The sequence below is a fragment of the Antechinus flavipes genome, chromosome 1 (genome assembly GCF_016432865.1).
Source record: "Antechinus flavipes isolate AdamAnt ecotype Samford, QLD, Australia chromosome 1, AdamAnt_v2, whole genome shotgun sequence".
NCBI classification, from domain to species: domain Eukaryota; kingdom Metazoa; phylum Chordata; class Mammalia; order Dasyuromorphia; family Dasyuridae; genus Antechinus; species Antechinus flavipes.
In genome coordinates, this window is record NC_067398.1 from 296,633,681 (window position 1) to 296,648,947 (window position 15,267).

At 39.9% G+C, this 15,267-nt stretch overlaps 1 protein-coding gene across 2 annotated transcripts in view; it reads left to right on the plus strand.

Annotated features, from left to right (window-relative positions):
* The first annotated feature begins 846 nt into the window (after positions 1-846).
* SHISA9 (shisa family member 9) overlaps positions 847-15,267 on the plus strand; it is a 441,603-nt gene continuing 427,182 nt past the window's right edge. The window contains exons 1-2 of one of the 2 annotated variants that reach the window (XM_051963026.1): positions 847-2,645; positions 10,074-10,201. In XM_051963026.1, coding sequence (XP_051818986.1) covers positions 1,924-2,645; positions 10,074-10,201 — 850 coding nt within the window. In that variant the 5' untranslated portion in view covers positions 847-1,923. The remainder of the gene's footprint in view (positions 2,646-10,073; positions 10,202-15,267) is intronic. The other variant, XM_051963032.1, reaches the window with a different exon arrangement.

Genomic DNA, 15,267 nt, shown 5'->3' on the forward strand with positions numbered 1-15,267 from the left:
AAAGGGTCCTGGAAATAGATGTGAAGGCACAGAAGACACTGTAAGCCATAGAAGCCAGACTGAAAGGCATCTCTTCGTGCCCTTACTAACTTCGTGCCCTCACTAGAGTGAGGATTCACTACAAGTTTCTTAAGACCATCACTGTCCTGAGGGACAAGGAAGGCTCTCTGCTTAAAACAGGGCCTGATAACCGGCTACGAGGTCATTAGCTCACACGAGAGTGGGGGGGAACCCCAACTAAAATCGGCCTAAATGGGGAAGGAGGCAGGGCACGGGGAGAAGTGGGGTACGTGCAACAGTAGCTCTTTGAATTACTAAAATTGGGGATAATGAAGTTAGCTCTTTCTGCTGGAGAGAGTAGAATGAGAAAAACTGAGAGGTTAAGCCTTTCTCAGCCCCTCTTCCACTAATCTGTGGCTCAAAGAGATGGTTCCTCTGGTCTCTCCAGCCGGGTTCAACTCGGCGACAGACTGTTGGGAAGAAGAATAGTTGCAGGGTGAAAATCCCCTGACCCTTCGCAAAAGAGCAAAAGAACGGCGGGTCCTCACTTTCCCCCTTTTTTTTCTGTAGTTCTGTGCTGGGATAGAACCTCGGATAGCCAACAGTTATTCTAGAGGAAGAAAGCTCCGTTCCAGTGACATCCTCCGCTTCCCATTTCCTAATGCTCTCTGGACACTCTCCCAAATCGTCCCTCTCTATTTCTCATTCACTTCCTAAGGATCTCGGCACAGCTCTAAGCTCCAGCAGCATTACTTTACCCTCTCCTCAAAGCAGGCTCTGGCTATCCCTCACTAACAGCAGTGCCTACCATCTCACCCCCCTCCCCCCAATCCGTCTTCTCCACTCCGCTGCCGCTGAGCCGGGGTAGTAAGAGATCAGGGTGTCCCTCGTTTTCTTCCATGCTTCCTAAGCTCTGCAGGTAACGGTAGGGCGCAGACACAAGAGTGCAGTCTAGGAAAGCGCAGGACAACTCCATGTGCAAGAACTGGATTTGGGATAGACCTCATATCCCAAGTCCAAACCTTCACCAACCCTCCTTCTTCGGCCCCAGCCTCCTGGTGTTCGCTGCTCGTCCCCAGCATCTTCTTTAGCTCCTCACGAGGGTGAAAACGTTTCTGGCGCTCCGGATTCTGCAACTCCCAGAGGAGCTAGGGTCAGTTCTCCAGTTTTGGGTCTATGCTGTGCCTTCTTTGACCTCTCTGAAGATCCATCCCTCTTGGAGAAGACGAATCCTCTCTCTTCAGAGAGGTCCGGAATTGGAGACGTGCCAGGCTTCCCAATGCTAGAAGATAAAGTGGCTTCTCCCTGCGCAGGAAGATTAAGAAGCGCTCTGTTCTTACCTTCCAGTTTTTCTCTCTTCTCTCGGGGTTCTACACTGCCCCCGACTAGCTCCCCCGCTTGCCACCCTTCCCTATTCTCCCCACTCCTACCCTGCTCCAGCTCCATCCTTCCCCTCCTACCACTCTCGCCTCCTCAGCCTGCGTGCCCTCCTCCCTCCCTCTTTCCTCCCCGTCACCCCTCCTCTCTTCACACACACTCCTCCTTCCTTTTTCTCTCCCTCCCTTCATTCCACAAGTGTCGCTTCCCTTTCACTCGCGCACTTGGGGAGCTGGAGAGGTGAGAAGGACCTGGCGAACGAGTGCAAGGAGACTAAAGAGCAGAGGGAGGGGGACCGCAGGGACATCGGATAGAAGGGGCCCTAGGACAGATTGACATTCTCAACCATCCTCCTTCCCCCCAAACACCTGCTACTCTATTGACCCTCTTATCTTCTCCCTCCTTCCCCCTCCCCACACCTCCACCTCCCCCTTCAGACCCTACGCGCAACGCCGCACCCAGCCCCTTGTGGCCGCGCGCTGGAACCAAGCGCCGCTGGCTGAGAGCGCAGTGGCCGCGGACAGAGCGCCCCGCGCCGCCCCCTGCATGTGCGGCTCCTGGCGGCTCGTAGCCCCCGGCAGCCTCGGCAGCTTCAGCAGCTCCAGCGGCGGCGGCGGCTCCGGCGGTGGCGGCGGCAGCTCCGGCGGCTGCAGAGCGGCGGAGCCCAGGCTGGGAGACACAATGCGCCGTGTCCTTCGCTTGCTCCTCGGCTGTTGCCTGACCGAGCTGTGCGCCCGCGTGTGCCGGGCGCAGGAGCGAACAGGGCAGGGACAGCTCCACCAGCAGCAGCAGCAACAGCAGCAACATCAACACCTGGACAACGTGGTTGTTCTGACCGGGGGTAACCGCTCCGGAGCCGGGGATCCTGGGGAAACCGCCGGCGCTTCAGAGGCGGCCCCAACCAAAGCCCCTACGCCAGACTCCTGCCGAGGCTACTTCGATGTCATGGGACAGTGGGACCCTCCGTTTAACTGCAGCTCCGGGGACTTCATCTTCTGCTGCGGCACTTGTGGCTTTCGGTTTTGCTGCACATTCAAGAAGAGGCGCCTGAACCAGAGCACCTGCACCAACTACGACACGCCACTCTGGCTTAATACGGGCAAGCCCCCGGCCCGCAAGGACGACCCCATGCATGACCCAACCAAGGACAAGACTAACCTTATTGTCTACATCATTTGCGGGGTGGTGGCTATCATGGTGCTGGTGGGCATTTTCACCAAGCTGGGGCTAGAGAAGGCTCATCGGCCCCAGCGGGAGCACATGTCCAGGTGGGTTCCCCCTTCCTTCCCTTTCCACCTCCGTTTTTCCCTCCCCCTGGCAACGCCTCTCCAGCTTCCTAGCTCACTCTCTTCTAGGAGCTGAGCTGGGGAAGCCAACTTTGGTCTGGGGAGTGCAGGAAACTGACACTTTTCTTAGTGCAGGTGGGGGAGGTTCTATTCCCCATCTTGCCACACTCCCTCTTCCCCCGCAGAGGTGTGTGTGTGTGTGTGTGTGTGTGTGTGTGTGTGTGTGTGTGTGTATGTGTAGGGGGGATCGAGGGGAGGTGTGCATTTATATGTGGCAGAGACAACTGAGCTGTCCGGTCCCCATTCGAGTTCTGGGATTCAGGACCACGTTCTCCAATTGATCAGGGTTTCTTATGTAGCTTTAGATAAACAGCGCTAGGCTAGGCGCAAAGCAAGGAGGGCTGCAAGAGGAAGGGGGAGGGGGCGTGTGTGTGCATGTGTGCGAGCGTGTGTGTATTGCTTGCACCTCATCTGACTTGGGAAAATAAGGCGAAGGAGGCGTTGGGTGTGGGGAGGAGAACAAAAGCCTTTGGGAAACCGATCGGTTTTCCAAAGCAACTGCGGATTCCCCCAGAGAGGACTACAGTTCACTCGAGACAAGAACCTATTGTTCCCCTTCCTCCCTTCACTGCTCCTCACCCCCTTTCTTTTTCTTCTTTCTCGATTTCGAAGCTAGGAAGCTCTGGTCACAGCACAGAGTGAGCAGTGAGAGTAGTTCTCAGCGCTCCTGAAGCTAAGCTAGGCACCCTGCACCAGGGCAATTCAGAAGTACCGCTGCTAAGCCCCCTCCCCTGGAGCTCGAGCCCCATAGAGTCCTTCAACACATTAGTCAAGTTTTCAGTCTGTCTCGTTCATTTTGCAAATCCCAGACAAGGGGAAGTCGGAACAGATGGAAGAAGACATTTGAGAATTAATGGAGCTATTTTTCTTTTATGTATACACCTATATCTTTATATATAATAAACAAGAGACTTTAAATCGATCACTACGTCTCGATAACTTTTGAGAGCTGACAGTGACAAGGACGCCTTCTACTGGGGGTTCAGCAAAGGGTGGCGTGGGCTTCTGGAGGGTCTCTATTCCAATTGCCGTAGTGGCTGGATTGCGGCTGGGAAACAGCTGGACTATTGGAGCCTGAGAGCTTTCCCTTGTCCCTGGAACTAAAACCTAGAGATGAAATCCTCGCGTGACTCCTCCCTCCCTCCCCCAATTTCGGGGTCGTGTGTCTATGTGTCTCTGTGTGAGTGCTCTATTTTGCCTCTCTTGAACTGAACAAAGAGACCCACCAAAAATAGGCGAAGGAATGCATCACCCGTTCACTAGCAATTATTTTCTATTTATACACAAGAGGATCAGATTAATTTTTTATGGCAGGGAGGGGTTCGGGGGAAGAAATTGTTTGTGTGTGTATGTGTGTGTGTGTGTGTGTGTGCTCTGGTGTGTGCACGATTGCTTGTGTGAATGTTGGTGTGAGTATGTTTGTGTGTTGTAGGGGGGACTCTTTTTGGTGTTTGCAAGCTGTCTTGAGTAGATGAAGGGACTAAAAGAAAGGGATTGGTTAGCAGCATACAAAAATAATTCTCCAGAGGTTTTAAGAAGCTGTGACCTACTAAACAAATAAAAAGACCAAGCCCCACCAACATACTCAAACCACAAAACAATCCTCTAGACAAACGAGTATCATCATATTTCTCTTTAACCTTGATCAATTACTTTCCTCTAGGGCACTTGCTTAGAAACATTAATTTTTTTTTTTTAAGGCAAGTTGTACAAAGAGGTCTGATATAGATTAGCTTTGAGTGTTTCTCTGAAACTAAATGATTCATGGAATCATAGAATGTCATAGCTGTAAAGGTCCTTTCAGAGGATCTTGTCAATCTCTTTCTTTTTCTTCCTCCTCCCATTTTACAGATAAAGAAACAGGCCTAGAAATAAAGTGTCATGCCCAAGGTCACACTATGAGTGAATGGTAATACTAGACTAAGACCCAGCTCTCCTTAACCCCAAGCAGCAGTACAATTATAAAGGGATTGATAAACCACAGAGTTCTGCTACTTGTTTGAAATCTCAAGTTATTTTCAGAGGAAATACATTCTTCATAGGTCTTAAACAAGCTTTGTCCATATTTGTGGATATTGGAAGCCAAATATTTCTAAGTCCTTTAAAATAATATACTTACTCTAAGGAGGGGGTGTATTTTGAGGAGATTTTTAACTTGGATGTTCTAAAAGTAGAGAAATAATTTTTAAAAATTATACTAACACCATTTTTAAAAATTATACTAACATCATTCCTCCTATCATGGATGGAAAATTCATTCTGATTATATTTCCCTCCTTCTACTAGTGGGAGAAAAATCTTTGGCCAACCTTTTCCCTTCTCCAAGGAGTTCAATTCCAAGGAACAGTTGGGGGACTTTAATGAGCAAATGTCCTTCAAGTCCTGAAAAAAATATTTTATGGTCTTTATTAGACTATAGCTGAAAACTTCAAGTCCTTGGTGTAATTCAAGAAAAATTGTATGTCTTAAAATACTTTATGAGGCATAGAATGTTTAATCAGAAAAAGTGAGCAGCAGCCAAGGTAGTTCTTTCTTTCATTTGAAGTATTTTACATTAGTTCTCTGTATATGACCTTTATGCTTACTTTCATAATGCTGGAACAGTGCTAAACAAGTTTACAGTGTGATGTTCATTAACCTCTTTGGTTGCTCACAATTTCTCTTCCTAACACTGGCAATTTACTAATTAGTGTTCACCTGAAGATACTTGGGGAATTGCTGGGCCTGGTCTGAAACACCAAGCTTAGTTGCAGGAACCCTCATATATGGTTGCCTCTATATAAAATAAATTCTATAGTCCCAGCCCTGTTAATTAGTTTTGTCTGGGACAGAGGGACACAGAGATTGAATTAGCTCTCATCTCATCTGAAAGCATCTTCTCTTCAGGATGAGGTTGAAAACTTGACTGACAAAGGAGAACAGTGTTGATTCAGCTTTTAAACTTTGTCTGTGATAAACAACATACTTCAATCTTTGTCTGAAGGGCCTTGAGCACCCACATTTTCCCAGGGAAAATGGTGTAGAAGCTGTTTGCACATAACGAAGCCAGGGGCACTGAAAGTTATGGTACTATGCAGTGCATTTTCTTTCCCTGTACAATATAAAAAGTAAAAGAAGAATAACAGCCAGAGGGCTATGAGGTCCCTAACATTTGTTGAATAACATTAATTTCCTGAGGCCCAGAGAAGTTAACCGATTCCTTCTAAGGAATCACACAGTGACTTAGAGTCTGGGCAAGAACTAGAATTGCTAATATTATGACCCAATTAATTTAAAAGAAAGCAGATGGTGGAAAATGGAAATCGAGAAGAGGACTAAGTTAGGAGTCAGTAAACTTCAGCTCTACTTGAGAATGGATTGAGGACAGGTGGGGCCCTCAGTTAGCACTACCACAAAGATCCTTTCAATGATAGACATTATTTACTATGTGATTTGTAAGGCAAAATGAAACTGGGGTCCCACAAACCTGGGGATCTCTGAGATAACTGCTCTTTTTGTCATTATATAAATCTACTTTTGTCTCTGTGTTTTATTTTTCTTGGTCTTAGTTTCCTCATCTGTAAAATCAGAGGAATGGATTAGATGATCTCTACAGCCCCTCTTCAGTTCTATCACTTGAAATCTTACATTTAGTTTGGGTGCTGACAATAATATTGGGCTGAAGGGGATTGCCTGACCCACTTTGAGTTGTAAATTAAGCTATCAGTGAAAGTAGAAAAGCATTTCCACAGATCCTCATGTCCAATCTAAAGTCTTTCCAATCTTAGAGAAAGAAAATGTAGAACTCCCAACCCATCTATGCCTTGTATAAATGATTCTTTTGCTCTGTACTATTCTCTGCATATGAAGGTGGGTTCAAAGATCCACAGAAAGATCAAAGCCACTAATGTTTTTTGTACTTGCCCCAAGCAGGATTGGACTTTATTCTAGAAACATCCATTATAAGTGACCTTTGGGAGAGTAACATGTGTTGAAGGCTCTTTAGACTTGTAGCCAGTAGGGAGCATGTGTCATTGTTTTGCAAACCTTCAAACAGAATCAGAAATCCAAGTGGCAAACTAAATAGCAGTGTGTCCTGGGTATTTTTTTTAAACACTCTTCAGAGGAGCTGGAGTCCCTAGATTTATGGAGAAAGACAACAAATCATTAATGTGATTTTTTTTTTGACTTGACCTTCTCTCCTTCTTAATTTCTTTTTCCACAACCACCCTCCCCCTTTTCCACTTCTTTCATAAAGACATAGTATTCAATCCCATGAATTCATCTCTTTTCCCAAGTCCAGGAATCCCATTCATGCAATGATGGACATTGGAGAATATCAAGATTATTTTTCTTGCAGAATACCTCTTAGCTTCAGGTTTAGGAATTGATATTTTATATTTTGAGAAAAAATCCAGTTCTTGTTATGAGCAAGAAAATTCCCATAAATCTTTCCTATGTCAAAAAGTAGAATGTATCTTCATGCCCTAGCAACTAATATTTGGAAATATAGAACCCTTAGAGAGGATAAAAGTCTTAAAGAAGTCTGTTCTTTATCTATATTAATCAACTGAAAAAATATGGAAATCTTATTCTATGAATTTTTGACAAAGGAAAAAAGGGGTACCAGGTACACATATGTATACAAAATCTACATAATAAACAGATATTTAGCACAGAGCTCAAAGTTCATGATATTTGTTACTATTTGGGATCTTTCTAGTTTCAATGGGAATATTGTCTCTAAGAGTAAAAGGTATTTCATGTTACTCACATTAAGGCAGGTTCTTCTTAGAAAAGTTTCTTTGACTTTTATATTGGTTTTTATAGGTCTTTTAGAGCTGAGGCTAGGTGATTTCTAGATTCAGTTTTTACAAATGCCTGATTACAATCTCTATTAAATATTTGTTTTCTTCTTCAAAGTCCTGAAAATTTAGGGAGGAAATGGGCTTGGAGATTGTCTTCTCACTTGTTTCTACCTTTCAAACTGCAAAATTATCTATGGATACTACTGAAAGTTTTACAACTCGCTAGAATTGGTAATACTTTCTTTCAGCTAGTAGAACTTCATGTCTTATTTATGCAGACATGATGTTTTGAGCCACTTTTTTTGGGACTGATTGTAATTTTTTTGTCTCAATTCTATTCTAGATTCTTGCTACCTTGCTTACTTTCTTTGTCTCATTTTAATTATTTGTACATCAAAAAAAGATTGTCAAAGGTGTTAGATTATAACTTGGTTAGATGGAGGCCCAGGTGATGCATTTCTTTCCTGTTTGGGTCATTAGTTTAGCTCTTTTCCAAACTCACAGTTTGCTCATACCTTTTGTCAGTGACCTTGAAAGCATATACACTTGGTCACAGTGGAACATGAGGGACAGCAAGAGAACAAAGCAAATTCATCACTACTAATAGAAATATATGTTATAATGTATTTTTTTTAATTGCTTGTAAATCATTGTCATGTGTGAAATTTCAGTGACTTAATAGTTTTAAGCAGTACAAGCAAATTATATCTTGGGGAGAAAAAATCTTTCACCAATGAAAATTCAACCTTCAAAGAATACTTGCAAATATATTTTTTCTACAGTACCTATGAAAGGCTTGTGGGATGGTTGATTGCCTAAGTGACAAGTTTAAATATATGAAGTAGGAGATGTTTTATATTAATAATAAGCTTGATTTGAATCCTATCCTGCTAATCACTTCTACACTTAGGTGATTATATAGGACCTAATGGAATACTTCTTCATTAGTTTCATGTCATATTTTTCCTAATTCTGCATATTTTCTTCTCTCCCCACTTTGTAAATTTCCCAGTTTATTTCTGACTCTGGATGATACACACTGACCAAGTTGATTCACTGGGTCCATGGAAAAACATTGAAAGAGAATTTAATAAGTCAAAGCCCTCCTTATTGCTACATGCTTTGTCTAATTTTGCCATTTCTCATTCAATACTGACGAATAAACATCTATGAACACCTACTTCTTACCTTTACCCATTCATTTTACAGCTTCCAATAATTATGCTGGACATAACTGACATATACAACACTAGAGCTATAATATAAGATTTTTCTGCTTTCAGACAATCTAGTTTTCAAATATGTTTTCCAAGAATGTATAGCCTCTTAAAAAAAAGGTCTTTTATGATCTAGTATCAAGACTTGCCTATGACATTCCTAGGAAACTGTTTAAATAACAATTAAAACCCCAAGATGGTAATGTGTAGTATACCTCTATAATGTCCAAGGCAATATATTACTTCTAATGTGAACCTTTACATAGTAGCAGACTGGAACAGGTAGGTTTGAGAATATATTTCTTGTATATTATATTGTATAACACACACACACACACATACACAATGCAACATTGAATGTCACTTTGTGACATCTTACAATATGGTACATGATAACTAGTGAGGAAATTCCATTCTTAGTAGTAGAGGGAGAATTAAAATGTGTTCCTTTGATTATCATTTGTGAATTAACAAACTATTTTCTTTGCTTCTCTCTGTCCTTCCCTCTTCTCCCATTACTCTTTATATAGCTGGGGATTTGGCAGGAAAATTAGTTTGAGACCCTGAATATATTACAGCAGAGTATATTACATATGATTCTGAGATTATTACAGGGTTCCTCCTTGTTAGATGAAAGTATGGGGGAGATGTGCAACAGGAGAACTGTTCGGTTCTGCAAATATGTATTGTATCTAGGATATACTGCAACATATTTAACATATATAGGACTGCTTGCCATCTCGGGGAGGGAGGGGAAAAAAACGAAACATAAGCGAGTGCAAGGGATAATGTTGTAAAAAATTACCCTGGCATGGATTCTGTCAATACAAAGTTATTATTAACTAAAATAAAATTTAAATTAAAAAAAAAAGAAAGTATGGGGGAGAGGGGTTGAATAATGATGATGACATAGTGATGACGAAGGTCAGTGTCAGACATATTAGATTGTAGGCAAGCCTTTGAAGTGAGGTTGTCCTGTCTCAGACACATACTAATTGTATGACCATAAGCAAATCACTTAACTATTTAATCTCCTAAGCAACCCTATTCTTATTAAGAGTTATAGATAAGCTGCAATTTGCATTATTGGAGAAAATTTTTACAGAAGCAAATAATAAATTAATTATTATATACACACATATATCCAAAATACATATATGTGTATTTGTGTGTGTATATATATATATATATACATACATACATGTATCTGTCATATATGTATTATATATTACATAAAATATTTTAGAAGAGAAGTATGTGTAAAATTTACTATTACCTAGTAGAAGATGATTTTTTTTAAAAAAGAGGGTGTCATTGATTATATCTATGTTCTTCATTTTTCTTAGAGCTCTTGCTGATGTTATGAGACCACAGGGCCACTGTACAACAGACCACATGGAAAGAGATCTTAACATCGTTGTTCATGTCCAGCATTATGAAAACACAGATACCCGAGCCCCTGTAAATAATTTACGTAAGTACAACTGGTACACACTACTTTAGGTCATGCAATGTGGTATTCAAAGATCACAAATTACATATTTGAGTCAGAAAAGGTTTTCTTCTGTTGAATTGGAAAATCAGTGCTTCTAATAGTTAAAGCAGATGGCAATGAACAAAGTTGGGTTTGGTGAGATTGTGTTTGGTTAGAGGTACCTTATCTGATAAGTGTATTTCCCTAGGTAGATCAAGTTATTTCTTCTTTAAAGTTTTTATGGTAGTGGTTGATTAACAAACAATGTCATGATTAAGGAGGAATTTTAGATTCTTTATAAAAGACTGAACTTCCTTTTAAAAAAGGTTAAATTGTATGATTTTTAAGTGGTGATAGTTACAAGTAGCGAATCAGGCAAAGTGAGTTTAAGTGATTTCTTAAGCCAAAGGAGGTATGTTATTATTGTTCTAAACTGAGTACTACTGTGTGTATATCTGGAAAGTTCCAAAGATGCTTTCTATTCTCTATTTAACAAATATTACTGATTTAGAGACATTGACTAATAGGAGCTGAGGAAAAACAAGTTTGTCTAGCTTTTGATGATATTGTATTGTTGTGGTTATTCATAGCTATTCTGTTTGCAAGTAACCCTACATTATACTCAAGGCTGATTTAAAAAAATACTTAAAGCCAAACCACTCAAGTGATGCATTTAACTAATCTTTGAGTTCAGAAATACTGAAATCAAGAAGTTTTGCACATTTTGTAATCTCTGTTTCCTTAATTGAAACTTAGCCTCATAATTAGGTAGAATTTTATTAGATGAATCACAGTTTTATAGATTTCTGGATTTGGGCTACTGGATATTTAGTTTCTTTTAGCTATAATATTTAATAGGCATGGGAAAAGTTGGTGGGAACAGGTGAATAAATGAGGTAAATATTAATTATACATCATGAAGATTTTTCATTGCCATATAGATTGTCCTAACTTTGGAAACTCTTGCCAAATATTATGGAAATAAACATTGTGTAGTTTTCTGAAACGGTTTAACAAGCATAATGAAGAAATGGTTTAGATTTCATTATAATCAATCATGTAGACCTAATTCAGAGTCTGTATTGTACATGCATACGAGTAAGCAGCAATTATTTTTCAGGGTAAAGCATCTTGATTGAAAGTTTTATGATGATTCTTATCTCCCTGAACAGCATGGTGAATTTGACCCACTCTGACAACAACACAATTGTTTTGGATGCTGGTTTTAACAGAAACAAAAACATTCTCTTTTAGATCTCTAAGTTGAACCAATATTTATAGGAGTGTTATACATTATAAGTGATTCATTGCAATATGTGCATAAAAGAGATAAAATTATATTGAGTATACAGCTACAAAAAATGATTATTAACAGGCTTCTCACTTAAAGTTACAATCTTCAGGATTATTTCAAATAGGAGCTTAAATGCACATACAAACCCATTGAAGTCACTTACATTTTATTGTTCCTTGGGGTAAAGGTATAGGAATATTAATATATCTTGCTTAAATATAAGGTATTTTCTTTTAAAGTTGTACTAAAGGCAAGTTGGGTATTATAGAAGAGGGAAAAACTTCTCTGAGAAGACTACTTACTAGAGGCTATGGCAATTTCTTTGAGTGTACCTTCTATATTTTGGTACCTCATAGTGTTTTAGACCAAGAATTCAACTTTAGCCCAGACTTTGATTGTTCCAGAGAATAATTGGACATTTTTGTGGTAGTCTTTGGATTAGACTGCTCATGTCTACAGTAGTTGAAGGAACAATGGTGATTCACTACCTCTAGAAGCTCTGTTTAGTGGGTTGGCATTAAAGGAATTTTCTCTATTTGTTTTGGAGAAATTGTTCTTCTTTGGTACAAAGACATTGAAAAAATTCAGTTCTGCCCCCATAATATGCATATTCTTATTCAAAGAACCAATAGGTCTGGTCCAATTTTTAACAAATCTTATTTTACTGCTATTATGTATTTTTAAAACATATTTATTTCTGAATATATCCCTTCTTATTTCTTACCTACTAAGTTGTCTCTTATAACAAAAAATAAAAAAAAGAAGAGAAAAATGGTTCAGATATCAACTATGTTTGACCAATATATGCAGTACTTTATATCCCTAATCTCCCAGTTTTGCAAAGAAGGAATGGAAATAGAATTTTTGTAATTATTTCCTGGAGGCAAACTTTGATACCATTGTATTAAAAAACATTTTTGCTATGGTCTCTCCACCTGTTAGGGAGAAAACGTTTTAATAAGCATTCATGTAATACTAAGATCGAATTTTATAGGAAATTATTTCCAAATTTCATGTTCCTGCATTTGGCTATAGGCTCTATAGTTAGCACCTGTATATCACGTGTGACATTTGTCAGTAGCCTACTTTGTCTTTCTATTTGTTATGATTGTCTGGTTGTTTTCAGTTGTGTCTCACTCTTTGAGAATTCTTTTGGGATCTTTTTTGCAAATATTAGAGTAGTGCGATTTCCTTCTTCAACTCATTTGATGAGGAAACTGAGGCAAACAGGGTGAAATGACTGACTTGCCCAGGGATACACAGCTGGTGAGTGTCTGAGGTTTTTAAGCTAAAAAAGATGAGTGTTAGAGTACAAAAATTCCCTAACTATACATTTTTCCTTTCTTCCCTCTCAGTCATTGATATTAGATCATTTCCTAGCCTTTTCCTTATGCTTCTGCAAAACGTTAGAGAGTGTAGATCAGTGCAGAGTCCTGAGTATATGAATGAGCTGCAGGGAGAGGGTGTCCTGGGCGAGGAAAGAAATAATAATAATCAGTGTAGCAATTGCTAAGATTTCTATAGTACTTTAAGGTTTGCAAAGAGCTTTCCATGTGTTATCTCATTTGATCCTCACAACAATCCTGTGATGCAGGTAATATCATTTCTATTTTAAAGATAAGGAAACCAAGACTGAGAAAGATAGTCACTTTCCCAGAGTCATGCAGTTACTAAGAGTTTGAAGCACTAGGATTTGAATTTAGGTCTTCCTGACTAAAACTTCAGTGCTCTTTCCATTGCATCCTCTAGCTATTAGTAATAAGTAAGGAGGAGATAAAGTCTTTTGGGCGTAGGTGCTATGAAGCCTTTTAATGGAATTTATTATACTCTGTTGTTCTTGATGTGTGAGACTTGAATGACCTCTTTGATTAATAGAATATAGATACAGATAAGATGGTGATTTCTCCTAACCCCTTGCCAAATCCTTCTCCCTTCTGCCCACTTCTTAAATTAGTGTGTAATAATAGCAAGTATTTAATGGGACATTTTATCTTTGGTTATTTTATGCATGTTCCAGCCCTGAAAATAAATCTTTGGGATCAGGGCAGCTAAGGCTTCTTATAGACACTTTGTGCCAGAGTAAGGGAACACTGAATAAACAACTAAGAATATCTGTATTGTGATGATTATAATGATATTGTTCAGTTGTTTTTCAGTCATGTCTGACTCTTTGTGACTCTATTTCTGGTTCTCTTGGCAGAGATAACGAAGTATTTTGTTGTAGAGTGCTGGAACTCTGGAGAAGTACACTTGAAACAAGGTGTTAAATCAGTGGAATTGATGAAATGATGGTTCTCTAGCTCACATATACTTAGTACTTAGTATGGTGATGTAATGGTTCTCTAGTTTACATATACATAGTAAGCTGTAATGATAAAATTGTAATAGAGTATATAAGAACTAAGAAGGACTGGAAGAAAGACATTTTATCTTTGATCAGCCTCGTGGTGGCTGTCCTGCCTTCTTCACTCCTGCATTAAGACTAAGGCTGATCCCGAAGACCTCCAGAAAGCTAGCCCGAATATTACACTGATGATGAAGCACACTATCCCTTACAGAGAAAGAATTGATATTGTTTGAATATAGACTGAAGCATACTATTTTTCACTTTCTTTCATTCAAGTCTTCTTATACAAAATGACTAATATGGAAATGTTTCACATGATTGCACATGTATGACCTATGTGATTGCTTACTATCTCAGGGAGTGGGAATGGGAGGGAGGAAGAGGTAGAAAAGGCATGGGATGGCCACTCTTTGGATATCCATGGGCACCTTCGTGACTCCAGAGTAACACTCCTCCACATCACTCACCACATTTTGCCATTTGTTCTCTATCTCATTTTATAGTTGAGGAAAGTGAGGTAATCAGGATTAGGTGATTTTGCAAAGAGTCACATAGAGTAAGTGTTTGAAGCTGGATTTGAATTCAGTCTTCTTAACTCCAGGCTCAGCATTCTGTCCACAGAGCCAATTAGCTGTCCCCAAATGCTATGTAAGTGCTTGCTAATATTACTACTGGAACAACTAAGTAGCTCTGTGGATAGAGTGCTGAACCTGAAATGAGGAAGACCTGAATGAAAATCCAACCCTAGACACTTACCAGCTGTATGACCTGGCCAAGTCACCTAATCCTGATTGCCTCACTTTCCTCATCTGTAAAATGAGATAGAGAAGGAAATGGAAAAATACTCCAGTGTTTTTGCCAAGAAAACCACAAATGGAATCATGAAAAGTCAGATGTGACTGAACAATAACAACAACAGCATAATATCTTATGTAGATTATGCCATTTAATCTTTACAACTATGTGAAGGAGATGCTGTTATTATTCTCATTTTATAGATAGGAAACAGGTTCAGAGGCTTTCCAAGGATCACATAATTAGTAAATGTCCAAGACAAGGTTCTAATGTAGGTTTTCTGATTTCAGGTCCAGTGTACTATCCAGAGTCTTACCTAGTTGCCTCATAGCCATAAACACTCTCAAATAAAGAGTAATGATAGAGGACACATTGATTTAAGGGGCTAAGTATATTTATAAGTATACCCCCGAGGGACATTCTTTGCCTTAGAATGAGGCAATATGATGTAGTGGAATGAGTGAAGGATTTGGAGTTTCAGGTCTTGGGTTTGAATCCTGGCTCTGTCATTTACTTTATGTGTGTCTTGGGGTCAATTGAAACCTCACTGAATTTCACTTTCCTTATTTGTAAATTGAGAGATTTAGAGATATTAATCTCTTAGGTTCTTTCCATCTTTAATTCAGTGAT